The sequence below is a fragment of the Bemisia tabaci genome, chromosome 9 (genome assembly GCF_918797505.1).
Source record: "Bemisia tabaci chromosome 9, PGI_BMITA_v3".
In the NCBI taxonomy this organism is placed as follows: Eukaryota; Metazoa; Arthropoda; class Insecta; order Hemiptera; family Aleyrodidae; genus Bemisia; species Bemisia tabaci.
The window spans coordinates 35,311,911-35,339,808 of record NC_092801.1 but is presented as its reverse complement, the minus strand read 5'-3'; the positions used below and the strand labels follow the sequence as shown (position 1 = coordinate 35,339,808).

The 27,898-nt window shown below is 40.7% G+C and overlaps 1 protein-coding gene across 3 annotated transcripts in view; it reads right to left on the bottom strand.

Moving 5' to 3' along the window:
• The window catches only part of jus (EB domain-containing julius seizure protein), a 283,708-nt gene that overhangs the window by 136,423 nt on the left and 119,387 nt on the right, over positions 1–27,898 (bottom strand). For all 3 annotated transcript variants that reach the window (XR_002009308.2, XM_019050027.2, XM_072304427.1), the window contains exon 2: positions 18,211–18,335. Coding sequence is in view for 2 of the 3 variants with exons in the window: in XM_019050027.2 (XP_018905572.1) it covers positions 18,211–18,304 (94 nt within the window). In the remaining variant the exon portion in view is untranslated. The remainder of the gene's footprint in view (positions 1–18,210; positions 18,336–27,898) is intronic.

The window sequence follows — 27,898 nt, the reverse complement described above, 5'->3', positions numbered from 1 at the left end:
AGGTCAATGTCACTAAATGACAATGAAGGAGAATCATTTGGATAGAGCTATGAAAATGTCAATCAAAAATGTTGGTTAGTTTCTTTTTAGAAAATTAAAATCGGTCAGTTGCTCTGGTCACAGAATCGTGTTTTTGTGCTTTATTCTTGTAGATCAACTGAGAATAATAAGATATGTCCAAACAGCAACTTTCTACGTTGAATATTAACCGAGTTATCGCGCCTCGATTTTAACTTAACGATTTTAACTTTTAAGTTAAAAACTCGATTTATGACGTCATCCACCACGGTAGTAGATACCATGCTATGCACTACCACGGTGGATGACGTAAAAAAACCGACTTTTCAAAGGAAGATATCTCGGTTAATATTCAATGCAAAAAGTTTCTGTTTGCACAGATCTTCTTATTATAGCTAATCTTACATAGACCCAGCATCAAAACATGATTCTGTTACCAGCGCAACTGGCCCATAGCGAGATGAGATTTTGAAATACCTCAATGTAAGTGTGCTCAACTCTGTCCATTCATAGGAAAGAAACCATCTTCCTTGGCTTTCTATTATGGAGGACGTAGCCACGTAACCGTCACCAATTCTCAAATGCAGGTACGCGCTTTTGTATTTAAGGGCGTGCATCTCGTCTCATTTCATAATCATGTACGGTCCTTTATTGAATGTGACGTCATGTCATAATAAATAACACGTGGAATTCACCGTTTGATCAAAGAGAAGAAGGCGCCTCGTTGAGGAGATGATTTTATTCTTTTCGCCTTTTGTAGAACAAGAAGTAGGAAGAGTGTAACGACGTAGTGTTGTGACGCACAGTGGATCGAGTCAGTGGGAGAGGTCGGACATAATTTTGAAACTTTAAAAGCTTAAAACACCATTAATACAACACTGAGATTTTAAAAGTGGTTTCATTGGTTTCCTAGTTAAATTAACTTCTAGGAGAGCCCCCTGAATTTTAAAATGTGACAAATTAAACATCAACATTTCGTCACCTTCCAGGCAGAGTATCACAAGCTTCATGCGACGTTTAAAAATTTCCGCCGCCATTTTATTTCTTTTCTTAGAAATTGTTGGTTGAATCTGTTTGGAAATTTCACTAAATTTTATCGGCAGCACAAAGAAAATTCAGTGAAATTTTCGGACAGCTTCGTTGAAAAATTTCTCTGTAAAAAAATAAAATGGCGGCGGAAATTTTTAAACGTCGCATGGCGCTTGTGATACTTTGCCTGGAAGGTGACGATTTGCCGTTTTTGTCAAAAATGTCATGTCCGACCTCTCTGATTGACCTCTCTGTCACTGTGCGACGTTTTCAAACCAGGGACGCTTGAATTTTCGTAAAAAGCGCGGAACGCGCATTGGCACCTACAAACCTACGGGGATACTTCACGCATTGCGCAATGCTTGAAGTATCCACTTAGGTTTGTAGGCGCTGGCCGTCTACCCGCCGCGCCACACAGTGAATCGAGTCAATGGGAGAGGTCGGACAAAATTTGGAAACTTTAAAGCTTATAACACAATTGGACGTATTTATGCGAAAAGGCGCTAAACGCCATTTCCAAACTTCTCAGTAAAGCAAGTTTGACTAAAACAATTGGCGTTTCCGTACTAATGGACCGATTTTGGTTTACTTTAGCTTGTTTGAAAGCTGAAGAGTTCCTCTAATTACGTACGTTGCCAAAATTAGGAAAAAATGCATATTAAGCGAGATATAGGGGATTTTCGCACGTAGGTTCATTTGATTTAATGCGCTAACCCGGATTCCGAATTAAATCAAAAGGCGCTATCTCCACTTGAATCACTTGATTGACGCGCGCGCGGCGAAGCTTGGTGGAAACTTGGTGAAATTTAGAACCGGGGGGTATTTTTGGACGGGAAACTCGAATTTTGGGTCAAATTTTGAAAATTCAGAAATCCAAGATGGCGGACATGGCCTAAAATGCTATTTCGGCCCCTATCCAGCTGATCTTGGTGAAACTTGGTATCAGGGGGTATTTTCGGACGGGAAACTTGAATTTCGGGTCAAATTTTGAAAATTCAGAAATCCAAGATGGCGGACATGGCCTAAAATGCTATCTCGGCTCCTGGCCAGCCGATCTTGGTGAAACTTGGCATCGGGGAGTATTTTCGGACGGGAAACTCGAATTTCGGGTCAAATTTTGAAAATTCAGAAATCGAAGATCGCGGACATGGCCTAAAATGCTATCTCGGCTCCTGGCCAGCCGATCTTGGTGAAACTTGGCATCGGGGAGTATTTTCGGACGGGAAACTCGAATTTCGGGTCAAATTTTGAAAATTCAGAAATCCAAGATGGCGGATGTGGCTTAAAATGATATCTATTTCTTAAACAAACGCACTACACGTCTAGAATGGCCGCCAATGAACCTGCGTAAAGCGCACGGGCCGGGTTGTGAAGGCCGGAGGTGGTGGGAGCCCAAATATACCTACCTAACCTCAATCTGCTTTCCCGCTGCATCTTGCCAATGTGGATGAGATGTGGAAATTTCCACGTTTGTAAACTTTAAATATATGGCACTCTACACGGAGAAAAAAACTCGTACGTGGGACCCGAAGTTTGGGTCATATGGATCTCTGAAGTTTTCGGATTGAGCATCTGAACACTTTAGGTCTAGCTGTCGAGGTTCGGATCACACATCTGAAACTTCAGTTCTTACGTCTGAAGTCTTCAGGTGTGAGAACCGAAGTTTTTCGGTTGTGAGAACCGAAGTTTTCGGATGTGAAAACCGAAGTACTTTAGATGTAAGAACTGAAGTTTCAGATGTGTGATCAAAACCTCAGCAGCTGGACCGAAAGTGTTCAGATGCTCAATCCGAAAACTTCACAGATCCATATGACCTAAACTTCGGGTCCCACGCACGAAGTTTTTTTCTCCGTGTACGTTCACAATACACCGCCTCGTCGAGGTGCGTGGTTTACCTAGCAGCGTCGGATCGTGAATTCCCTTCATGTGCTGATTACCTATGTTAAAATTTTCGTATCTAAATAAAACAGTTTCTGTTGTCATTTTGAGCCCCTCATACCGAACTTCACACAAACGATTCAGGCATTGAGCTATTGTTGAAGGCCACATCCGCCATTTCGGAGTTTAAAATTTTAACAATGAGGTTATTCAGTAATTTTTATTTTTGCATTTTTTTGGAGGATTGAGTACGCACAGTTCGCTGGAATTTTCTCCGATTTTTTGAAACATTATTAACCCACGGAAAACAAGTTCGAAGTTGCGTATTCTGAGCTCCCATTTAAACTCGCGTCTCCGAGCAAGTCAAGATGGGGCCTGACGAACCCCTAGGTGACGATCACGCTTTTGACCACGTAATCCTTCCAGCGCGCTCTTAATACTCATGAATTTCTAAATACTGTTCCGATTCCAATAAAGTACCTAACAGTGATTTTAATGAAAATTAAGTGATTCCGATGGGTTCGTTAATTTGTTCGCTCGTTAAAAGCCCCTTGTCTATGTCAGTGCACACTGACATCGATCGAGCCAGAGGGAACGCACGGTCGATATGTGACCGTCACTCAGGGGACGACATCTGGGATTTTTTGGCGATGCGCGTTTAAATAGGAGATAACATTTTAGGCCACATATGACCCAAACTTCGGGTCCCACGTACGAGTTTTTTTCTCCGTGTAGAGTGCCATATATTTAAAGTTTACAAACGTGGAAATTTCCACATCTCATCCACATTGGCATCCACATTGGTTCGGTATGAGGGGCTCAAAATGACAACAGAAACTGTTTTATTTAGATACGAAAATTTTAACATAGGTAATCAGCACATGAAGGGAATTCACGATCCGACGCTGCTAGGTAAACCACGCACCTCGACGAGGCGGTGTATTGTGAACGTACACGGAGAAAAAAACTTCGTGCGTGGGACCCGAAGTTTAGGTCATATGGATCTGTGAAGTTTTCGGATTGAGCATCTGAACACTTTCGGTCCAGCTGCTGAGGTTTTGATCACACATCTGAAACTTCAGTTCTTACATCTAAAGTACTTCGGTTTTCACATCCGAAAACTTCGGTTCTCACAACCGAAAAACTTCGGTTCTCACAACTGAAGACTTCAGACGTAAGAACTGAAGTTTCAGATGTGTGATCCGAACCTCGACAGCTAGACCTAAAGTGTTCAGATGCTCAATCCGAAAACTTCAGAGATCCATATGACCCAAACTTCGGGTCCCACGTACGAGTTTTTTTCTCCGTGTAGAGTGCCATATATTTAAAGTTTACAAACGTGGAAATTTCCACATCTCATCCACATTGGCAAGATGCAGCGGGAAAGCAGATTGAGGTTAGGTAGGTATATTTGGGCTCCCACCACCTCCGGCCTTCACAACCCGGCCCGTGCGCTTTACGCAGGTTCATTGGCGGCCATTCTAGACGTGTAGTGCGTTTGTTTAAGAAATAGATATCATTTTAAGCCACATCCGCCATCTTGGATTTCTGAATTTTCAAAATTTGACCCGAAATTCGAGTTTCCCGTCCGAAAATACTCCCCGATGCCAAGTTTCACCAAGATCGGCTGGCCAGGAGCCGAGATAGCATTTTAGGCCATGTCCGCGATCTTCGATTTCTGAATTTTCAAAATTTGACCCGAAATTCGAGTTTCCCGTCCGAAAATACTCCCCGATGCCAAGTTTCACCAAGATCGGCTGGCCAGGAGCCGAGATAGCATTTTAGGCCATGTCCGCCATCTTGGATTTCTGAATTTTCAAAATTTGACCCGAAATTCGAGTTTCCCGTCCGAAAATACTCCCCGATACCAAGTTTCACCAAGATCGGCTGGATAGGGGCCGAGGTAGCATTTTAGGCCATGTCCGCCATCTTGGATTTCTGAATTTTCAAAATTTGACCCGAAATTCAAGTTTCCCGTCCAAAAATACCCCCTGATACCAAGTTTCACCAAGATCAGCTGGATAGGGGCCGAAATAGCATTTTAGGCCATGTCCGCCATCTTGGATTTCTGAATTTTCAAAATTTGACCCGACTTTCGAGTTTCCCATGCGAAAATACCCCCTGATACCAAGTTTCACCAAGATCGGCTGGATAGGGGCCGAGGTAGCATTTTAGGCCATGTCCGCCATCTTGGATTTCTGAATTTTCAAAATTTGACCCGAAATTCAAGTTTCCCGTCCAAAAATACCCCCTGATCCCAAGTTTCACCAAGATCAGCTGGATAGGGGCCGAAATAGCATTTTAGGCCATGTCCGCCATCTTGGATTTCTGAATTTTCAAAATTTGACCCGACTTTCGAGTTTCCCATGCAAAAATACCCCCTGATACCAAGTTTCACCAAGATCGGCTGGCCAGGAGCCGAGATAGCATTTTAGGCCATGTCCGCCATCTTGGATTTCTGAATTTTCAAAATTTGACCCGAAATTCGAGTTTCCCGTCCGAAAATACTCCCCGATGCCAAGTTTCACCAAGATCGGCTGGCCAGGAGCCGAGATAGCATTTTAGGCCATGTCCGCCATCTTGGATTTCTGAATTTTCAAAATTTGACCCGAAATTCGAGTTTCCCGTCCGAAAATACTCCCCGATACCAAGTTTCACCAAGATCGGCTGGATAGGGGCCGAGGTAGCATTTTAGGCCATGTCCGCCATCTTGGATTTCTGAATTTTCAAAATTTGACCCGAAATTCAAGTTTCCCGTCCAAAAATACCCCCTGATACCAAGTTTCACCAAGATCAGCTGGATAGGGGCCGAAATAGCATTTTAGGCCATGTCCGCCATCTTGGATTTCTGAATTTTCAAAATTTGACCCGACTTTCGAGTTTCCCATGCGAAAATACCCCCTGATACCAAGTTTCACCAAGATCGGCTGGATAGGGGCCGAGGTAGCATTTTAGGCCATGTCCGCCATCTTGGATTTCTGAATTTTCAAAATTTGACCCGAAATTCAAGTTTCCCGTCCAAAAATACCCCCTGATACCAAGTTTCACCAAGATCAGCTGGATAGGGGCCGAAATAGCATTTTAGGCCATGTCCGCCATCTTGGATTTCTGAATTTTCAAAATTTGACCCGACTTTCGAGTTTCCCATGCAAAAATACCCCCTGATACCAAGTTTCACCAAGATCGGCTGGATAGGGGCCGAGATAGCATTTTAGGTCATGTCCGCCATCTTGGATTTCTGAATTTTCAAAATTTGACCCGAAATTCATGTTTCCTGTCCAAAAATACCCCCCGGTACTAAATTTCACCAAGTTTCCACCAAGCTTCGCCGCGCGCGCGTCAATCAAGTGATTCAAGTGGAGATAGCGCCTTTTGATTTAATTCGGAATCCGGGTTAGCGCATTAAATCAAAGGGAATTACATATAGTTCCTTTTGATTTTATTCGTAATCGCTGATTCCCTGTTTTGCGATTTTTCAGGGGCTGATTCCAGGGGATGAAATTAGTATTTTGGGGGCATATTTACGTGTGAGAGCAGCCTATTACATGGAGAATCCAGATCCGTTGAAAACTGAAATTTGGAAATTTGGCGCTTAGTTCCCTTTCGTATAAATACGTCCAATTCATACAACGCTTTGAGATTTTAAAAGTGGTTCCATTGGTTTCTTCGTGAAATTAACTTCTAAGAGAACCCCTTGAAATTTAAAATGTGACAAATTAAACATCAACATTTGCCGTTTTTGTCAAAAATGTCATATCTGACCTCTCTGATTGACTCGATCCAGTGCGCGATGTTTCCAAACTACGGACGCTTGGATTTTTGTAAAGAGAAACTCTGTCATTTGTTTTCTCGTAAAAGCAAAAGCCTTATGAATAATCTCTCTCTTGATGAGATAATGTAATTTAATTTTTACGGATAACCAGACACAAAGTCAGTGGTATGGTCAGCGTGTCGATTTTTGAAATTGATAGACAAAGCTATAGAAAAAGAAGACAAAAGGGATATGGAGGAATTCTATTTCTGGAAGCGGGAGTTTGCAATGTACAAAGGAGATAAGTAATAGACTAACTAACTGCAACCAACGATAGACCCTATAGTTAGTCCATCATTTTCTCCCTTAGTCTAAAAAAGCCACCCACCCCGTTTCAATCAATAGGATCGGTCCTTACTCTCTATATCTTCTTTGTCTATCAATTTCAATAATCAGCCCGCAGAAGGAGAAGAAGAAGGGTCCCGTGCCCGGGATTTTCTCCAGAGCGTTTTAAGAATGTGTATTGCCTTTTCTAAAGAAATTAGACGATCTTTCAAAGAAAAAATTTTACCCAATAAAGAGGTTTATAAGCTGTAGACTTCCCCTGTCCCCGTGGAAAAGCCTTTGTAACAGATTCTCTGCATCAAAGAAAAATGTCCATGAAAATCCTGAAACATCAAAATATGCTACTCAAAGGTTGTTACATCCAGTGACGAGGCGTGTCGACTTTCGATATTCTCTCATTTAAATCTATGGAAAAGAATCGATTATTAAGATGTTCGTTGCGGACACTCTGATAATCGATTCTTTTACATAGGTTTAAATGGCAGGATAATAGATATGTCGAGAAGCACACCACGCCACTGGTAAAATTTATTTTATCTTTTGGTGTTTTCTTCATTAATTAGATGTCACAGGTTTAACTGGATATTACGATTCACATTTTGATTTTTGAACTTTCATCATTTGGTAATAGCAAAATAACAAGTACGAAATATATAACCACGAACTTCTGCGTTACCCAATGAATAGCGCTCAGTTCTTGAGGGTTTTTTTCTCACGACGCGACGAATTGGCCTACATTTTGCAATTTGGAAGTAAAATTTCTGGCCCAGTTAAAATGTAACGTATCGACGGTGAAACTACCAAACCACGTATCTCGGTTTGTGACGTCGCAGACTTCCTGTCATACTTTATTTTTTAAATGAAAAACTACTTAACGTCCAGTCTTGAAAATTTCTGTGATTTTTCCTCTTCGTGCGGAGAAAGTTCTGTGAAAATTTCAAGGAATGATATTGATTTGGTCTACTTCAAAAAAATAAAATGTGAGCGTAGATTTTTAAACACCGCAAACGAGATACGTGGTTTGGCAGTTTCACCGTCGGTATGTACGTATGTCCGTTTCCCTATGTACATGAGAGTTTTTAAGGACGATCCTGATATTGTAGTCCCTAGTTGCAGAATGAAGTCCAATCACCCTTCACCAGCAAAGAAGCGCATAGAACAACATTATGAGTGAACCCTTATACATGTTTTGAAATGTTGCTAAAGGCTCACGGTGAAAAACCACTTAAGCGTTCTTTACCCAGCTGAGCGACAAAATATTCGACGAAAGCTCACGTCGCACTCAAACCGAAACCATTTTGAGTTTTAACGAATAGCTTTAATTTCGAAGCCTCGGTTACTAATTCGAGGGAATTAACGGGTGAATAAAATTAATTTGAGCGGAATTAGTAGTTGTCAGTGTCCGAATAGCGCCGCTCCAATTTTGTATGATTAAATAATGAGATCAGGTCACGCACTCGCGGAACGGAACGCAGCTTGCGGTGCGTTTTCAGCCCTGAAAATTTCAGGGTATCGTGCAATCGGTATCTTTTCGATGGCCGCGTTCTGACACCGGACTAATATCAAACACAAAATGAAGTCGGTGCCAACATCTCTGAGCTGCGTATTTCTCTCTCACATGTTCCCGTCTTTAAGGTGAATCGACGGTTGCCATTTTTTGTGTCAGAGCAACGTGCAATATATTACATCAATTTGTTCCATAATGCAGCTACTTGTCATTTTTTTTAGACTAAAGAATTCATGTCCCAAATTCGACAAAGAAAGTCAACGTATTAAAGGCAGGGTTTTTCCAGCGGAAACATATCACATTCGAGTGCAGTTTCGATGTCAGTATCTACTATTTTAGATACTACTGGATACTATTTTAGATTTTTACCATTATTCTTTTTACTTTTTTATCTAACTGAAGAAAGCTGAGTTTTCCGCCGAAACGTTTGATTTTATTCATGAAATTATAGCCTTATTACCCACTTATAAATATTTTTTTATTGTATCTCTTGTCACGGGCTGCGGAGCGTCAATCATAGGTATCTCATGTCTTCTAGGTAAAGGAGCTGTTGTAATAAGGAACAAGCTGTGGATGGAAAAAAGAGTTATTTCTGATTCAAATATGAATTTTTCCTGCGCCGGTCATTTCCTGTATAGATTCACGTACAACATTTTATTCCAGCACGACGGGAAATGAAAACGAACGTCGCCTAGCGGTGGTGTAATGAGCGGAGGCTTATACCTCGCAATTGGCGCCTAGCTAATCTGCCACCGGGGCGCGATAGCCCAATCTACCGCCCTAAGGAAGAACGCCGTATGAGCCTTCAGATGCTGCCAAATCACCTTCGATAAAAAACGAAATTATTTGGCAAATTTTGAGTATTTTTCTTCAAAATTCTCAGACGATTTTGTTCGCAATTCGGTTTACACTGAAAAAAAATTCTCGGCGTTTTTACCGAGGTCCGTTGGTACCTTTACCATCTCACTTTTTTACCAATTATTGGTCGTTTTACCAATTATTGGTCGTTTTACCGAGACAGACTGTTAAGCTTACCTAAAATCCGGCATTTTTACTGTTTTTTTAGGTAAGAATACCACTTTTTTTGGTAATCAATTCCCGGTAACTTTGCCATTTTATCTCGGTAATTCTGCCACAGTCGATAAAAAATATTGGCGTTTTTACCAAGGTCCAGTAAAATTACCGAGAGAGTTCAATAATTTTACCGAGATTCCTCGGTAAAATTACCAATTCCATAAATGGTAATTTTACCAAGAAAAAACTGGGATCAAATTGAACCCTGAGTTCTTGGTAATTTTACCCTTTTCTTAGTAAATACACCGAGATTTTTTTTCAGTGTAAAATATCTAAAAATTTCAATGAGAAATTGGAATATCTTCCCTCAAAAATTCGTGTTAAATCCGAGGAAATTTGGCAACTCTCGGATGTACATACGTCGTTTCTCCTCAGCGCGGCGGCACTGACCAGCACGATTCGCCGACTTCGACTGATGATATGAACGTAATCTACGCCGGGGGCCCGGGAGGCGGGGGAGGCGGGGTCCCTTTGACAACTGCATAATCCCTTCGTGACATTGACGTTCTCACCTTGGCCGCCTATGATTGGACCCGCACCCGCGCCCTTTTCACGGCCTGACGTTTCATTATCGAAGGGTTTAACGCCGACGAAAAGTTAAAAGATACGTGCAGCCATGACGTCATATGGATTGTGCGGATGAATGGCGTTATCATTGACGTCATTATGGGAATCCTCGCTCCTGTTGCAGAGGATCCAAACAATACCGATTTCAATGCTGGAGCCAATGATGATAAATTGGATCACATTAAGCCAAAAGGAACTAGCGCGATCACTGTTTTTTTCAAAATCGTGCAACTTTTTTTTTTTTGTTGAAAATATACTTAATATGTGAATAGTATTAAAATTTACACAGTTATTTTCCTTTAAAATTAACAATTTTTGGTTACAAGTAAAAATATTTGCTATTCTGAGAGGTTTTTCAGACCACGCACAGTGGATCGAGTCAATCAAAGAAGTCAGAAATGAAATTTTTGAGTACAACTGCAAATTTTCGTTTTGATTTCGTCACAATTTGAATTTTAAGGAGTACTTCTGGAAGAAAATTCCACAAGGATACCAATGGTATCAATTTCGGAACCCCTGTTTGTATGAACAGAGTTATAAGCGTTTAAAGTTTCCAAATTCTCTCCGACCTCACCTATTTACTCGATTCCCTGTGCGACGAGGGAAGAAAATTCCGTGCGGAGAGAAAGCAAAATAAAATGATGGATAAATAATCTTAAAATATATTAAAAAGGACGAAGAGAGGAGAGACGAGACGAGACAAAGCTGAAGCGGATCGAATGCGTCTGCCACGCCGTTTTTAACTCGTACAGTGCAAGTTGGATATTACGGAATTTTCGCGAAACGCGTCTCTCACGTTTCGATTCCCGCGTTTCGCCCCGGAATTATGAAATGTTTTCGCTTGTCACGCCGGATTTAAAGAGCGCGATCATCAATTCTGACCCTTTTAAAATACAAGGGGTGCGAGTCCCCGGCAGGGGGGCGGGGAGAGGGAGGGGGCGGGAAGGGGAGGGGGCTTTCTGTCGCTTGATGAGACTGACGGAGGGAACGAAGGCTGCGTTACTGAAAAGGTCGAGTCTACTGCCGTGATAAGGAAGAACGCCGTACGAACGTTCGAGAGTTGCCAAATTTTCCGTGATATCAGCTGTATTTTTGACGAGATTTATGCACAATTTTCTCTTGAAATTTTCAGATATTCTAGATTGAATGCGTACAAAAGTCTGTGAAAATTTTGGAAACAAACATTCACAATTTTCCCGGTAAATTCGGTTTTCATCGAAGGAAATTTGGCAACGTCTGAAAGCTCATACGGCGTTCTTCCTCAGCACGGCAGTCTTGATATCCGTTATTTCGAATTTATGCGGGCCCAAAATGGATTCTTCGTGCCTTATCCAAGATTTATGAAAACAATATCTTGCTATGAAACTTTTCGAAGAGTTTCTCTTTCGCTGATCTCTGTTTCTTCTTTCAAGAAACACGTGTGTCTTTGTAGTTCTTCTTACGCTCAAAAAAATATGGTGAATCAGTGGTGTCATCACCCCCCCCCCCCCCTATGTACTTGACAAGCTCCCCCCGATTTTATTACTTTGAACCCCTCTCCTCCCCCTTAAAAAAGCCGCGGATTTTCAGGGAATGTACGCGGACTGCTACCAGGGGGTCCGGAAAATTTTGACAATTACATGCTCTTTAGAGGCAATTTGAAATTATAAGCAGCAGTTTTGTCTCCTTTTCTACTGCAGTTTTCTTAGTTTTCACGTGTTTATATATCATTGTTTTTTTTAAAAAATTAAACGAATCTGTTTTATACATAGAAAATCGAGGGGGGGGGGTGAAGGATTGGGGAGCAAAGAAGAATGGGGGTGGGGGGAGAAAAGAAGAAAACGGTTTGGAGGAGAATATAACCGAGGGAAATCGGGTAACACTTTGGCGTATTTGTAACAATTGCCCATAAAAAAAGTTACCTCCCCGATTCCAAACTTGACGAGTTGCTCGCCTGCAAATATGGCTTCCGACACCTTTGTGGTGAATTATACCATAATTCTACTTGATTTAAGACCGAGCAAATGAGTCATACAATGGACCACTATAGTATGAATTTAAGCATTTTGATGACCTTTCTTTCCGTCATAAGGATCCGTGAAATTTCGGAACTTCAAGCACGTATTTCTCAAAATATATGTAGCAAAAACTGCACTTAAGTGCCCTGTCCTCCAAGCTCGTTAATTAAGTCAGGTCTTTTTCCTTCCCATTTTCGGTTGATCTCTAATTTTTGTGAACTATAGACTCGCCATTAGTCAACGTGAAATGCAGTTAGGTTTTTCCGGTCGAATCTGCGCATTTTATCTTTTTCCAGCGATCTCTGACCAAGCTTACTGACCTCAGATTTCTTGAAAGCTTTCATGAGTGGAGCGGTGGCTGAGTGAAGCGCAAGCTTTAGTTTCAACCGTCGAAACACTTTCCTTGACTGACCCATTTCTCTTCATTCGAAGCGCTGCGCTAGGAAATCTCATTCTTATTTCACGAGCTGCTCCTGCAGGTAGGTAACACTCTTCCTAGATACGTATTTTGACGATTCAGACTTGAGATCAGGGGAAAATAATGAAATTCGCTCAAGCGCCAAGTTTAGGCATGTATTCGATATCAGCCTATGTATCACTCTTCAAAAAATCCATCTTTATGAGAATTCTCCAGAGCTCTTTTACTTCTACCAAAATTAGAAATCTGTGTGGACAGCTATAAACCTTAAAATAATCTGAAGTCTGCAAAACGAAGGATTCTGGAAATCAAGGAAAATGGCGAAGCAATTTTTAGGATAAAGGTCAAAAGTAAGGGTCAATTCTCAAATCAATGCGCACTAAAAATCAATGAGTCAGCTCGTCTGAAATTATTACCTCCTTACATTAATACCCATTTTTCAAAGGATGACCAATTTTAATTATGAATGTAAATTATCGTTCATAAGAGTTAATATCCTCCCCTTTCTATCCATCCGTTCTTTCTCTCCTTCATTTTCCAAAAATCACTCTCCCTCACCCCCTCCAATTTTAGTCCAAGAGATTTGTGCAATGAAAGCTGGAAAACAAAGATTCGCCTTCAATTATCCGGCTATGCAAAATAGCCGTCGTGACGCACGTATAGTGGTATCACAATTTGCCATTGAAATCTCAGCAGTGTGTTGAAGGCGCTCCTCTCTATCCTATTTTTGAGGCCTTTCAGTGTTGTTAACCAGAAAATTACACTTAAACTATACTCAAGCGAGCAATAATTTTATAAAATGTATTGAGAACATTATTTTTCATCCTAGGAATATAATTTTAATTTATGTAAGTCTTATTTCAGAAGGAAGGACTCAAACAATCGGTCCAGATTGTGGTTTATAAGTCTGGTTGTTTTATTTAGCATATTCTTCGACGAAACTTCAAAAGTCACCGTTTCTTTAGAATCTGAGGACAGAATAACAACGGATTTCGGAAAATCGTAGAAAATGGAAGCAGTTTTGAGCGTAAAATTAAAAGCTAAGAGGCATATCAGATCAATACTCACCATCTCATTTGTAAAAAACAGTGAGTCGACCCTTGCGCTCGACTGAAAATGTTATCCCATTCTCCCAGTTTAGGAGTTTTTTAGTGGAAGTCTAATACAGGCAATTTTGAACGTAAAGCATGTTTATAACCACTTTTCCATACCTCCGTTCTTTTTCTCTTCCTCTTTGCAAAAAGTTTCATTCCATAACTGTATTCCATTCCAAGTACTTTTGCAATGGAAATACGAAACCGATGATTCGCCTTCAATCAGCCGGCTATGCAAAATGACTGTCGTGAAGCACGTATAGTGGTATCACAATTTCGCATTTAGATTACACAGTGTGTTGAAGGCGTTCCTTTTCATCAATCTGCAACAAATCTTAACTGATACTGACTGATTACGACTGGTCTTACCAACCGTAATATAGTCTTCCGCAAAGGTTTTACTACTTGATTAATGTAAATTTACTCCTCTGGTCATGTAATCGTATCCTTTCGCACGTCAGGGCACCCTCGATTTGTGCGAGTAAACTCATTCTACAGTTTGATCAATGACAAAGGCCTCTCTCTGCCCAATTTGAAAGTACGGTAACATCAGAGACGATATATTTTAGAGACAAGTATCGTAAGTAAGCAATCTAAGTGATGTAATCGAGCTAGGCAAAACTGAAATTCAGGGTTCAACGATTTTCAAAATTTTACCAGGTTGTCTATAGAAACAGGCTGGCCAAAAGTCAGTACTTTTACAGTACTTTTTCAGTACATTCCCAAGAAATGCAGTACCTCCTCAACAGAAAAATCCAGCCTTTTTTCAGTACCTTCCTTTCACAAAATTCGAAAAATTTAAAAAATTTGAATTTCTCGCTCAAATTGCGACAAAAATGATAAAAATTCCGGACCTTCTTGCGGAATTTCCGCACTTTTTCAGTACTACAGGACCGCCCTTAAAAAATCAGTACTTTTTCCGGACTTTCCGGTAATTCCGCACTTGTAGACACCTTGTTTTACGCTTTCATTGCGGAATCAAGCGATTTAAAGCAGATCTGGCAAATTGCAAAAATGTGAATTTTTCGCTCAAATTGCGACAAAAATGATAAAAATTCCGGACCTTCTTGCGGAATTTCCGCACTTTTTCAGTAATTCCGGACTTTTCGGGAATTCCGCACTTGTAGACACCCCGTTTTACGCTTTTATTGCGGAATCGAGCGATTTAAAAGCAGATCTGGCAAATTGCAAAAATTTGAATTTTTCGCTCAAATTGCGACAAAAATGATAAAAATCCCAGATTTTCTTGCGGAATTTTCGCACTTTTCCATTATATCCGGACTACCCTTAAAAAATCAGTACTTTTTCCGGACTTTCCGGAAATTCCGCACTTGTAGACACCCTGTTTTACGCTTTTATTGCGGAATCGAGCGATTTAATAGGAGATCTGGCATCGCGGCGGTCTACCCGCGGAACAAGCTCCGAGTGTCGAAAAGCTTTAAAAAAAATAAAAAATTTGAATTTTTCGCTCAAATTGCGACAAAAATGATAAAAATTCCGGACCTTCTTGCGGAGTTTCCGCACTTTTTCAGTACTTCCGGATCGCCCTTAAGAAATCAGTACTTTTTCCGGACTTTCCGGAAATTCCGCACTTGTAGACACCCTGTTTAACGCTTTTATTGCGGAATCGAGTGATTTAATAGGAGATCCGGCATCGCGGCGGTCTCCCCGCGGAACAAGCTTCGAGTGTCGAAAAGCTTAAAAAAAATTCAAAAATTTGAATTTCTCGCTTAAATTGCGACAAAAATGATAAAAATTCCGGACCTCCTTGCGGAATTTCCGCACTTAATCAGTACTTCCGGACCGCCCTTAAAAAATCAGTACTTTTTCCGGAAATTCCGCGCGCACTTGTAGACACCCTGTTTTACGCTTTTATTACGGAATCGAGCGATTTAATAGGAGTTCTGGCATCACGGCGGTCTCCCCGCGGAACAAGCTCCGAGTGTCGAAAAGCTTTAAAAAAAATTAAATATTTGAATTTCTCGCTCAAATTGCGACAAAAATGATAAAAATTCCGGACCTTCTTGCGGAATTTCCGCACTTTTTCAGTACTTACGGACCGCCCTTAAAAAATCAGTGCTTTTTCCGGACTTTCAGGAAATTCCGCACTTGTAGACACCCTGTTTTACGCACTGAAAAAAAACTCCGGCCGTGGGAGCCGCAATTACGGGCTATATAGACATACCATCCGTTCCGGGCTCAAAGGCCGAAAATTCCGGCTGCTGGAGGCGTTGCTTCGATTGCTCCGGGTTCAGAGGCCGAAGCTACGCCTCCAGCAGCCGGAATTTTCGGCCTTTGAGCCCGGAACGGACGATATGTCTATGCCCGTAATTGCGGCTCCCTCGGCCGGAGTTTTTTTTTCAGTGGACTTTCCGAAAATTCCGCACTTGTAGACACCCTGTTTTACGCTTTAAAAATTCCGGACCTTCTTGCGGAATTTCCGCCCTATTTCAGTCCTTCCAGACCGCCCTTAAAAAAACAGCACTTTTTCCGGACTTTCCGAAAATTCCACATTCGTAGACACCCTGTTTTACGCTTTTACTGCGGAATCGAGCGATTTAATAGGAGATCTGGCATGGCGGCGGTCTCCCCGCGGAACAAGCTCCGAGTGTCGAAAAGCTTAAAAAGCTGGCGGCGGGTGTCCGTTATCCGACGGGGGCGTTGATCACGCGAGTCGCGCTTAAGTCCTTTCATCCGATTAAGTAATTACAGGATCCCACCGATCCGGGATCCTCGGGCCCCGGTCCCGCTGCAGTTCAAATAACGCCACCCTCCCTCGCCCCCTCCTCCCTGGCGGGGTTGGTTACGGTGAGAAGAGAGTGTGTTGCCGCCGGGCCAGGGGGAGGCGGGGAGAAAGTTCATTAACAAAAATCAATTCGGCGCCGACAATCAAAGAAGTGAGTTTCGAGGGAAAACAGAGACGCGAGGAAAAAACTAGGTGAGGCGGGCTCACTATTTGCAGCCGGGTTGCCGCTCTTGCCAGTGTGGAGAGCAGAGCCGGTTCATTTTCGAGTACCTGTACACGGGAGTGTACTGCCATCTCTGTGCCGCTCTCTGATTGGTTTATCAGTTTTAAGCTACCATGGATAGCTGTTGGACGAAAGTTGGACCAATGTAAACAAATTCGACCCAGAGGGACAAGTATTATCTGCTAGGAAATGAATGATAATCATACCCAAATGTTAATTTTTGGCATAAATACCCATCAAAGTTGGAGTCTAAGCAATTCAGAAGTTGGATGTTAAAAAAATTCCATCACCTCCAAAATCACGTCTAGATTAGAACTTTGTCGCCATCTTGTTTGTTCACATTGGGCCAAACTAGGAGCGGAGGGGATGGGGTTTGTTTCCATTGGTCCAGCTTTGGGGCTTCATGATAGCCGACCAATCAGAGAGCGGCATGCTTTTCTTATAGTAAAGAATTGAGATGACAATACTCTCCCGAAAACTACTCGAAAATGGTTCATTTTCGAGTACCTGTATACTGGAGTGTACTGCCATCTCTGTGCGACTCTCTGATTGGTCCATCAGTTTTAGGCTACCATGGAGCTCCAAAGTTGGACCAATGCAAACAATTCCGACCCAGAGGAGCACGTATTATCGACTGAGAAGTGAATGATAATCACACTCAAAGCTTGATTTTCGACAATAATATTCATCAAAGTTCGATCTTAACTTAATTCAGAAGCCTGATATAAAAAAAAATTCTATCACACACTAGAAAAAAACACATTGGATCTAGAGTCCAGACTCTTAAAAACATCGACAAGAAAAAATACTCTTGATTCAATCGGATTTTTGCTTAAATCAAGAACCATGCCTCTTAATTTGAGCGGATTTCCTTTTGATTTAAGCAAAAATCTGATTGAATCAAGAGTATTTTTTCTTATCAATGTTTTTAATAGTCTGGACTCTAGATCTAATGTATTTTTTTTCCAGTGCACCCAAAATTACGTCTAGAACTTTGTAGAACTTTTCCGCCATCTTATTTGTTTACATCGGGCCAAACTAGGAGCGGAGGGGCTGGGGTCTGTTTGAATTGGTACAACTTTGGGGCTTCATGATAGCCGACCAATCAGAGAGTGGCACACTTTTTCTGTAGTAAAAGGATTGAGATGACAATACTCTCCCGTTTACAGGTACTCTAGGGGATAATATTCAGAAATTTGCCCCAAATTTCTTGATTTGTCGAAGGATATTAGGCAAAGCCTGATGACTCATACGGCGCACAAAGGATCGATTCAATTAGAGAAGTCGGACATGATATTTTAACTAAAACTGCAAATTTTGATGTTTAATTCGTCACATTTTAAAGTTTATGGGGTGTTTCTAAAGGAAAATTCCAAGAGGAAACCGATGAAACTACTTTCAGAAGCTCAAAATTTCGTTTAAATGGAGTTAAAATCGTTAAAAGTTTCAAAGTTATATCCGATCTCCCCCATTGACTCGATCCTTTGTGCGGCGCTTTAACTTAGCACGGCAGAAGTTGTCCGTGTTAGAAAGGTGTGGAAAAAAGATTCGAGTGTGACTTACCCGAAGAATGCTCGGAGTGAGAGGTGGAGAGGGGGTCTGATGCTGAGGTTGTCCACGCTGCAGCTGTCAAAAGCAGAAAACAGAGCCCCAGCATTATGCCCGCCAGTGTCACATTCCTATGGCGTCTGCAACAAACGCAAAACACGTGATCATTACTTCAATGTCGATCGAGTAGTTTTTCAGCGCTGGATCAATATTTTCAATCTCGTTTTTAAATTGGATTTGATTTTGCAATGTGGAACAACTATCTCTGGTTCATTTTAAAAGCAGAATACGCGAAAAAAAGTATCACAACCCCAACAATACTCCTAGCTGATTATAGCGCCAGGTATTAGAATAGTTGCACAAGCCAGGGGTATGGTAAAGTCAGCTGAAAGCGTGGTTGGATCAACCATACCTCTAGCTGCGGACCGATTATTGAAATTCATAGACAAAGCTATAGACAAAGAAGACAAAAGAGATATGGAAGGATCATATTGGTGGAAGCGGGTACTTGCAATGGACAAAGAATGTAGGTAATAGACTAAGTAACGCAACCCAAGAGGGACCCGATAGTTAGTCCATCATCTTCTCCCTTAGTCTTGAGGAGCCACTCATTTAAGCAATAGGAAAGCTCCATACTCCCTATGTCTTCTTTGTCTATCGCTTTGTCTAAAAATTTCAATAATCGGCCCACAGTCATCATAAGTTTGGTTGGATTAACTATACCACTGGCTGGTGCCTTAACACTTCTAGCTAGTGCAACTACTCTTATGGCTGGCGCCAAAATCCGCTAGAAGAATAGCTGAGATGGTGATACCTTTTTTCAGTGATTTGGATTGCATTTTGGAAAAAGGAACTAAGAGCATTCTGATGTTGCTAAGATTGTACAACTTACGTTCCTTGCAATAAAATTACTAAAACCTTGCAAAAAATCAAACTCACGAAGGTAATTTTTGCATTGAATGTATATTTTATTGGGAATAAAAATAAAATTTGTTTGGATAATCAGTTTATATTTGCAAGATAAAAATACTGGGCCTGTTGCAAACTTTTGCTGGAGCAAAAATAAGAATTGCAACTCGTAGAAAGTGTCTCAAAAAATCACGATGACCGCATCGGCAAAGTCTGGAATGACACGCAATACTAACACAATATTTACTTACTTCAAGAATACACAATACTACCTTACTTCACAATTTGCATAAGAAATTTGCGCTTTTTCGAGCCTCCCGCTTCAAAAACGATACCATGGCACAGGTGAAAATTTCATCAGAGGAGATATTCCATCCAACCCCTGCTCACAAGGATACTTTGTGACATACAGTGAAGGGACGATGATTCTAAGACCGTGATAACAGTCGGCGTGTTTACATTCACATTTCTCTCGCGTTGATGGATATCCGCCTTGATTGACCTCGTGCTCTCCTCAACTTGCTACGGAAGCGTCGGTCATGTTGAGCAGTTGAGAGGAGACTGAATGGAACGACTCCTCTAACGAAATGTTCTCCTGTGCTGTAATATCCTTTTTGAAGCGAGGAGCTTAAAAAAATGCAAATTTCATACGCAGATAGAAATCATCTGAAAAATTGGAAGGAAAGTATTCATAAGTTTACCAGGAAATTCGTGTTTTATAAATGGAAATTTGGCGACGCCTAAAGGTTCATACGGCGTTTTTCCTTAGCACGGCAGTACGTAATTTGGCTATCGCCGGGAATGGAACGATGGTTTCCCCGGTAAAAATTGGCAGTAGAATCTGTGTTCCAAAATACCATAGACCTACAGCCGGTTGTAAGATTTCCTATAGCTTTCATAACCGGCTACACAATTTCTAATAGCCTTTTATAGCCGATGGCGATTAAGCAACAGCCAGGCGATAAAGTGTATGCTGAACGTTACTGCTAGGACTTAGTGAGTTTTTTGGAATACTGCTCTCTTTTTGGGCCGTAGTATCTTGATTTATTTTGCGAGGAAAGCTCCGTACTTTTGATGGATGCCTGCCATTCCTAATATATTAGAGCGCCTTCAGTTTCGTATGATACTGTGCAATACCTCTGGTGTGAAATAGTTGCTTCAAGCGCCGTGGCAGGCGGGCAGCCAGCGCAAAACACGCATTGGTGCCTACAAACCCAACAGGGATACTTCACGCGTTGCGCAATGCGTGAAGTATCCCTGTTAGGTTTGTAGGGGCCAGTGCGTCGCCGCTCCGCTTTGTGTTAGGTTCTAATATTTGATCTGGCGGAGTCAGCGTTATTCAACTCATGATTTTGAAATGTTTGCACATCCTGTATGGATTATTCTCGTTTTAATTGATGAAAAAAAATATGTATTAAAGGAAAATATAACGTGTGTTTTGTAAATATTAAGGTGGTTCCGTATCAAACTTAATGATTTCCAAAGCACACGAATTTCTACACAATTTCTGAAAGCCTTTTATAATCGATGGCGAAAAAGCAACAGCCAGGCGATAAAGTGTAAAGCCCGGCTATAGGAACTATAGCCCGGCTGCATAATTTTTTATCGCTTCGTATAGCCCGGCCGCATGATTTTCTCCGCATTCTACAGTCAGCTATATGATTTTCTGTAGCCTTCTTTAGCCGGCTATAAGAATTCCTATGGTATTTTGAAACGTAGCTCTTATCGCCAATTTTTACCAGGGCTCGGAACAGATATCTAAAAGACTTTCAAGAAAATTGAGAATAGTTCGCATCTCTTTTCTAAAGGTTAAATATACCTAGTAAAAGCAAATATTCTGAAACGTTACGAGTGGAATTTACTATCTCAAAGAGGAAAAATACTTTGACGCGAGGAATTGAGGCTACCACAATTACGTCCAATTTCGCATTTCAACGCGTAAAAAATACACAATGAAAAGAGGTTTGGAGTTATCGAATTTACCGACGTCAAATAACTTCCAGCAAGAGTCCCACTAAACCACAATCAAATCGCTTTAGGCGTCGCGTCTCTTCGTCGCCTCTGACGTAAAAGCGCACCTCGATTTCCCCATGAGCTCCAGAAAGCATTGATTTGCATGTAAAACAGGGCTCACAGGGAAATCGAGATGTGCCTTTACGTCGAGGAGCGGCGCCTTGAGTATGCGTAGCGTTTCCCATGAAGAGGGGACGGTGTCGTGGCTTCCTTTGCGATATATCGATTGATCTGCCATTTAAATCTATGGAAAAAGATCGATTATCAAGGTGTTCGCAACGGACACCTTAGTAATCGATTCTTTACTACAGCTTCAAATGGAGAAATATCGATAATCGATCGTTCACGCCTCGCCGCTGAGTTGTTTAACCGAGCGACCACCGACCGCATGCCATTTAAAATGTCAATACTGGGATTGGAAGGTGCTGAAGTGATTTCGCGAGGGTGTACGTTAAACAGGTGAACGGAAGTGACAATACGTCGTTTCTCGGACGGAGGAGCGTGACTTTATTACAAAGTTGCCAAATTGACTCCCGGGCGTCTACCAGTTACGAAAAACCAAAATTGGGGACTTTCGGGGACTTTTAGCGGTGTTTTTTCAAGAAAATCGGGGACTTTTTTTCCCTATATAGTACAAGAAAGAGAGCTACTTAGATCGGTTTAAAGCGTATTTCATACGACTAATTTTACAAGTCATGTTGAGCCGATAAAAACATACGAAAAACCAAGCAACACTTTAATTTGTATATTCCCGGTTATACATATACCGCGCCGCCGCGGCTGGAGGGAAAATCTGAAAATGCCGGTGTTTAGCCCATATGCCCATTGGGTCGCTAATGACCCATCGCAGTTTTTCACTTTGAGTGTTAGAGTAAATTAGGGAATTTCTTGTGTTCAACACAGGAAAATCCATGTCTGGGATATAGGCAAGCCTATTTTATTTTTGTTATGCCGCAACACGTGTTTATCCTGTCTACATAACGTCAGAAACAATAAGAAAATAAAAAATCAATTAAAAAAAAATAGTTTTGGGCATATTTAGGACGATTTTTGTTATGTTTTGGGGGCCTGAACAAGAAAATTGGGGACTTTCGGATAATCGGAGACTTTGGGGACTTTTGGGGACCGGTAGACACCCTAGACTCACACAATCCAATTTTACGGGAATTGAATCGAAGATGGATCGAATGGTTTTAATGTATAATGTGAGGAGCATCAGCAAAATTCGAAATTATAAAAAGATCAGTCTCTTAAAAAGAAGAGACATTATTGCCCAAGTTTCGTTTGATCCGTCATTAACATCGTCAGCCTCCGGCCAAAGTATCAGAAGCGCCATGCGACGTTTCAAAATTTCCGCCTCCATCTTATTTTTTTCACAGAGAAATTGTTGGTTGATTTTATTATTAAATTTCACTGAATTTTATCGGCAGCACGAAGAAAATCCGGCAAAATTTTCCGCCAGCTTCGTTGAACAATTTCCCCGTGAAAAATGAGATGGCAGCGGACATTTTTAAACTTCGCATGGCGCTCATGATACTTTGGAAGGTGACGACATTGTGATTCTTGGGATGGGTCTATAGAATCGATCTTCTGAATGGTCGATTCAATTATTTCGATCCTATCAGTGGCGTGGCGTGCTTTTCGATATATCGATTGATACGCCACTCAAACCTATGAAAAAAGATCGATTATCAGGGTGTTCTCAGCGAACACCTTAGTAATCAATTCTTTACCATAGCTTCAAATGGCGAGATATCGATAATCGATCATTTACGCCACGCCACTGGATCCTATCCTGCCAATCTAAAATTTCAAAGCTCACCACAGAGTTTACCCAAATAATCATAAGACGAACCGATCCAATCTAGTTAGATCCCCGACGAATCAAAACAATTGCATAGTTGGGAATCAACCGTGAGAAGGGAAGTATTCGCTATGAATTTTTAGTAACTTTCTTTCTCCCAAACTATAAACCAAATTATTTGATTGAACCGCATTAACTATTGAATGGATCCGACTATTTCGATCCGCTCCAGGGGGAAAAGATTCGATCCTCTCAAAAGACAATCGTGCCACACGGAAAAAAATAAATCGCTGATTTAACAATTCAATTGCTGAAAAAGGTGACTGCAATATTTCAACGCAGATTTCACAACATAAAAATGCTACTTTAACCACTCCCGCGGTTAAATTAGCTTTAAGTGCTTTGCTTACGTAAGTGGTTAAAGTAGCATTTTTGTGTCGTGAAATCTACGTTGAAATATTGCAGTCACTTTTTTTTGGCAATTTAATTTTTTCCGTGCAGAAGCGATTAGATTTTTTTAAACGTCGATGGACGAGTTTGCCATCGTGCGATCGTAGATTGTGCATTCCCCTCGTGTACTACTTTTTTACAATACAATTTCTGTGAATGGAAACTAATCAGATTAATACACGAGTTAATGAAGCTCCTTACCAACACACGTTGGATTAGAGTTCAGTGCTTATTTACTTTAAGGTGGATCTTAAGTACGTCGGAGAGCAAGTCGATAGTTGAATAAGTGATAATAATTGATCAATAATTGATAACTTAAAGACTCAAAGACATTTCTTCAGAATTCCGAAATATCATATCAAACTGTGGAACTCTCACAAACTTTTACCAAAAAACACTTTAAAATAACTCCGAAAGTATGTTCCAAGTGAAAATAGCGAATCCTTTTGTCTTTACAATATTCAATTAGGGTGTACTGTCAAAGTTATTTCAAATTGATGTTGGGTCATACCTATTTTAAGTACCTACAAATGCCTGACGCATTACAGTGGGGTATGACGCTCTGAAATCTCGAGAAATGTTCTAAAATCTAGATCATCATCAATTTTGATCGATCGAGTAAGAGTTATATAATCATTCTCCAAAGTGCTGAGAACCACCTTTACATTTTTAAAGATATTTTTTGTGATTATTTTCGATAGAAAACTATGAAGAGTTATGACAAATAACGATGATTGATTTTTCTCCTTGATAAAAAAAGCGGAAGTCACAGGGAATTAGCTTCGACGTAAATCAATAAACGTGTTTTTCTAGGAGGACCAATATCGAGATTATTTCGCCACAACTCAAAGCCAAAAGTGTTCGAAACTTTCCCAACGCCACTTTCAATTTCCGCTTTCGAGAGTTGACGGTTCAATCGTCTACAGCAGCGGCTCGCGGCGGACCCAAGGTTCCGACTCATTGCATCAGATGGGAAAGTTTATTGACAAGAAAGTCGCCATGAGCTCGCACAAAATCGGAAACCAGCCAGCTCAATAAGGTTATTAATCTCTCCCCAGAGAGGAATCGATATTGTCTACCGGCTCCTTTAGTTTCAACCTTTGCGGTGCAGAGGTAAACAGCGCTGCCATTATTCGCGTTGCACTGGAAGAAAAACACATTGGATCTAGAGTCCAGACTCTTGAAAACATTGACAAGAAAGAATACTCTTGATTCAATCAAATTTAAGCTTAAATCAAAAGGAAATCCGCTCAAATTAAGAGGCTTGGTTCTTGATTTAAGCAAAAATCCGATTGAATCAAGAGTATTTTTTCTTGCCGATGTTTTTATGAGTCTGGACTCTAAATCCAATGTGTGTTTTTTCCAGTGTGTGAGTCGGCTGCGTGGTTCACAGAATCACAGTTACTATTTTCTGGGTTGATGATAGCTTATCAGAACCGCAGTCAAAAAATTTTAAGAAATTTTTAAGGTGATAAAAAAAAGATGTTGAAAAAATGTGCGGCAACTCTTGGATGTTGTCATTACCACTCTGGTATGAAAGTAACATTCTAAGATGTAAAAGTAACACCCTAGGATGTTACTTTCACACCAGAGTGTTGATGACAACATCCAAGAGTTGTCAAAAATTCGACTCGATCGACTTCGATTAGATTTCGTTGACTCTCGAATATTGTCATTAACACTCTGGTGTTAAAGTAGCATTCTAGGATGTAAAATACAGAATTCTTTTCATGCACAAATTGCCCCCCCCCCCCGCCCCCCGGGGCACTCCTCGGCCCCGTGGCTCATAGGCAGATCCAAACACTTCAAACGGAGAGCGGAAGGGGGGTTTGGGGCCCTCAGACAATTGTCAAAATTTTAAAGCATCTAGTATGCAGTTTGAGTGAATTTCGTCATGAATATCGACCAAATTTGAGCATTTATGCCGTATTGAGCATAACGCTGTATGAACATTCGAGAATTGCCAAATTTCATTCGATAAAATGTTTATCATTGAGAAAACTTATGAATATTTTTCCTAAAAATTTTCAGGAACTTCAGGTGAAATTGCGAACAAAATTATTTGAAAAATTCGAAGGAAAATATTCATAAGTTTACCAGGAAATTCATGTTTTATCAAAGGAAATTTGGCAACGTCTAAAAGCTCATACTGCGTTTTCCCTCAGCACGGCAGTATAAACTACGCTCCTTTAAAACCTGGAGTAAGAACTCCGAAAATCCATCTCCGAGAGGCTACCGCGTTTTAAGCTCTTGAAGTATGACAAACCGTCAGAAAAATCGCGCTAAAAGTCCTATGCAAAGCTAACGCAAAGTAAAAGGGCCACGCGAAGGAGGGAACAAAAGAGAGCGAACGGAAGGCGAGAAGAGAATAAGCAAAGGGCATACAAGAATGAGCCAAACAAATGCCTTTCCCGAAACGTGCGAACTAGGTAATCGCTCCAGCGTTTCGTGACATCGGACCCCCTAGACGCCCCAACTCGGAGTATAAAGTGACTCGAGCATATTTTTCATCAGGCGGACGATGAATAGGAAAGGGATAATTTCGCGAGGAATTCGGCAACGCTCATGCTATTCGACGGAGCTATGGCGGGAGGGGGTTTACTTATGCGGTGGGTATTCCGCACAAGTTTCTTACTGTAATCTGTGTCGTCAGCAAGCAAGGGAGACAACCCTACCTGCATCTACGTGCTAGGGAAAACACCGTAAGAACGTTTGGGCGTTGCCAAATTTCTCCAAATAAAATGGATTGCATTTTGCAAAAAGGAACCACTAGCATTGCAATGATGCTAAGATTGTGCAACTTCATCCTTTGCAATAAAATTTCGGAAATTGTGAAAAACTATGAAATTTAGATGGTCATTTTGGTCTTAAATTTACAGTTTTTAGCGAGTAAAATAGAAACTATTAAGGGATAATCGGGTTTTTCCTCCAAGACAAAAGAAGTTGCACAATCTTAGCAACATTGCAATGCTAGTGGTTCATTTTTGCAAAATGCAATCCAAGTTATACTTTTCTAGGTGGCCTGTGATTCACATCCCTCAAATTTTTCTGAGGGTTTAATCGACAATGGAGAGTTTGCATGCAAATTTTTTATTGCTTCATTTGAAAGTGCATAAATAGCTGAATTCGCAGTAATTTTCATGATTTTTTTTGGACATGGGAAATTGGAGAAAAAAAGATTGAAAAATAACAAAATGCGCCGCCTTTTGACGTCATCTGGCGGCATCTTCCATTTAAACACACGTATTTTAGCAGACTAGGTTATTTTGTCTTATTTTCTCCAATAATCGTCCGATTCAGAAACCAAGAATATCCTCGTGCTCAGTTTTCCAAGCAGCATCATTTTAAAGATGAAATTCACAAAATTTAAGACACCTGCAAATTGTCTATTGGATCTTATCTACCTGAAGGTGTGATAAAAATTATTCATAAATTTTCTCGGAATTAAATATTTCATTGAAGGAAATCCGACAATGTTCGGGTGCCTATAGGATGTTCTACTTTAGCGCGGCGAAGTGAGTTGTGCGGTCTGTGGTGAGTGATGAAGTGACGTTGCTGAATGCAGGAGGCTACCGCAAATTTACGCTGTTTGACTCGCGTTGGATGGCTGTTGCAATATTGTCAAAGTTCTGAAAGGCAACGTTGAGTGGCGATATTTTTCACAGAAGTACGGGATGAAAGTCCTCCTGTCGACTTTAATGCAGGGTTTATCCACTCTCTTAGCTTTAAATCCCTTGCACTGACGTTACTTGCACATACTCTGAGAAAAACACTGCAGTCTTATAGAAAGTTAGGAGTGAATTATTATCCTGAGATGTATGGACGTGGAAAGCCAAAATCAGGCGTTATGATATATGTCCAGAAAAATGATCAAATTTCATGAACTTTCGAAGTCTTCATCGAAATTTTTTTCGTTTTTTCATTTCATAAAAATTGATGAAACTAATTTTTTTCTTTAAAAATCTATGTTATTGAAGGAAATACAGTTTATTTACACTTCGCAGGCGTTACGTGTCTTTTCACATTTTTGTCTAACTTAGTTTTCACATACATAGATTTGAACAACACTCTTTTATAGTAATAGAAATATGAATGATTGGATTGGATTGCAATGACCGAACTCCTTTGAAACCGGTCACTGTTGAAACAGGTGACCTATTTCAACAGTGGAAAGCTGATTACACCACAGGGGTTGATAAATTAGCATTTTCTATGGAATAATCTACACCGAACATGTCGAACACTTTTTTTAACTGAAAAATTGTTAAATTAGCAATTTCATTTTTTCACTGAAAAAAAAGTAGCTTGGATTAAGCACGATGATTCTTGAATTTGCCGCCAAGAATTTGTTTTATCTTGCTTTAAGCTGACTTTTTCTTGATACAAGAAAAGTAATGCTTGGGTTAAGCAAAAAAGTAGCTTATATTAACCAGAAAAATTCTTGATTTAAGAAGAAATATTCCTTGGCGGCAAATCTCACTCAAAAAAAGGTATGACTCTGAGACCCATAAAAAATGACTCGAAGAT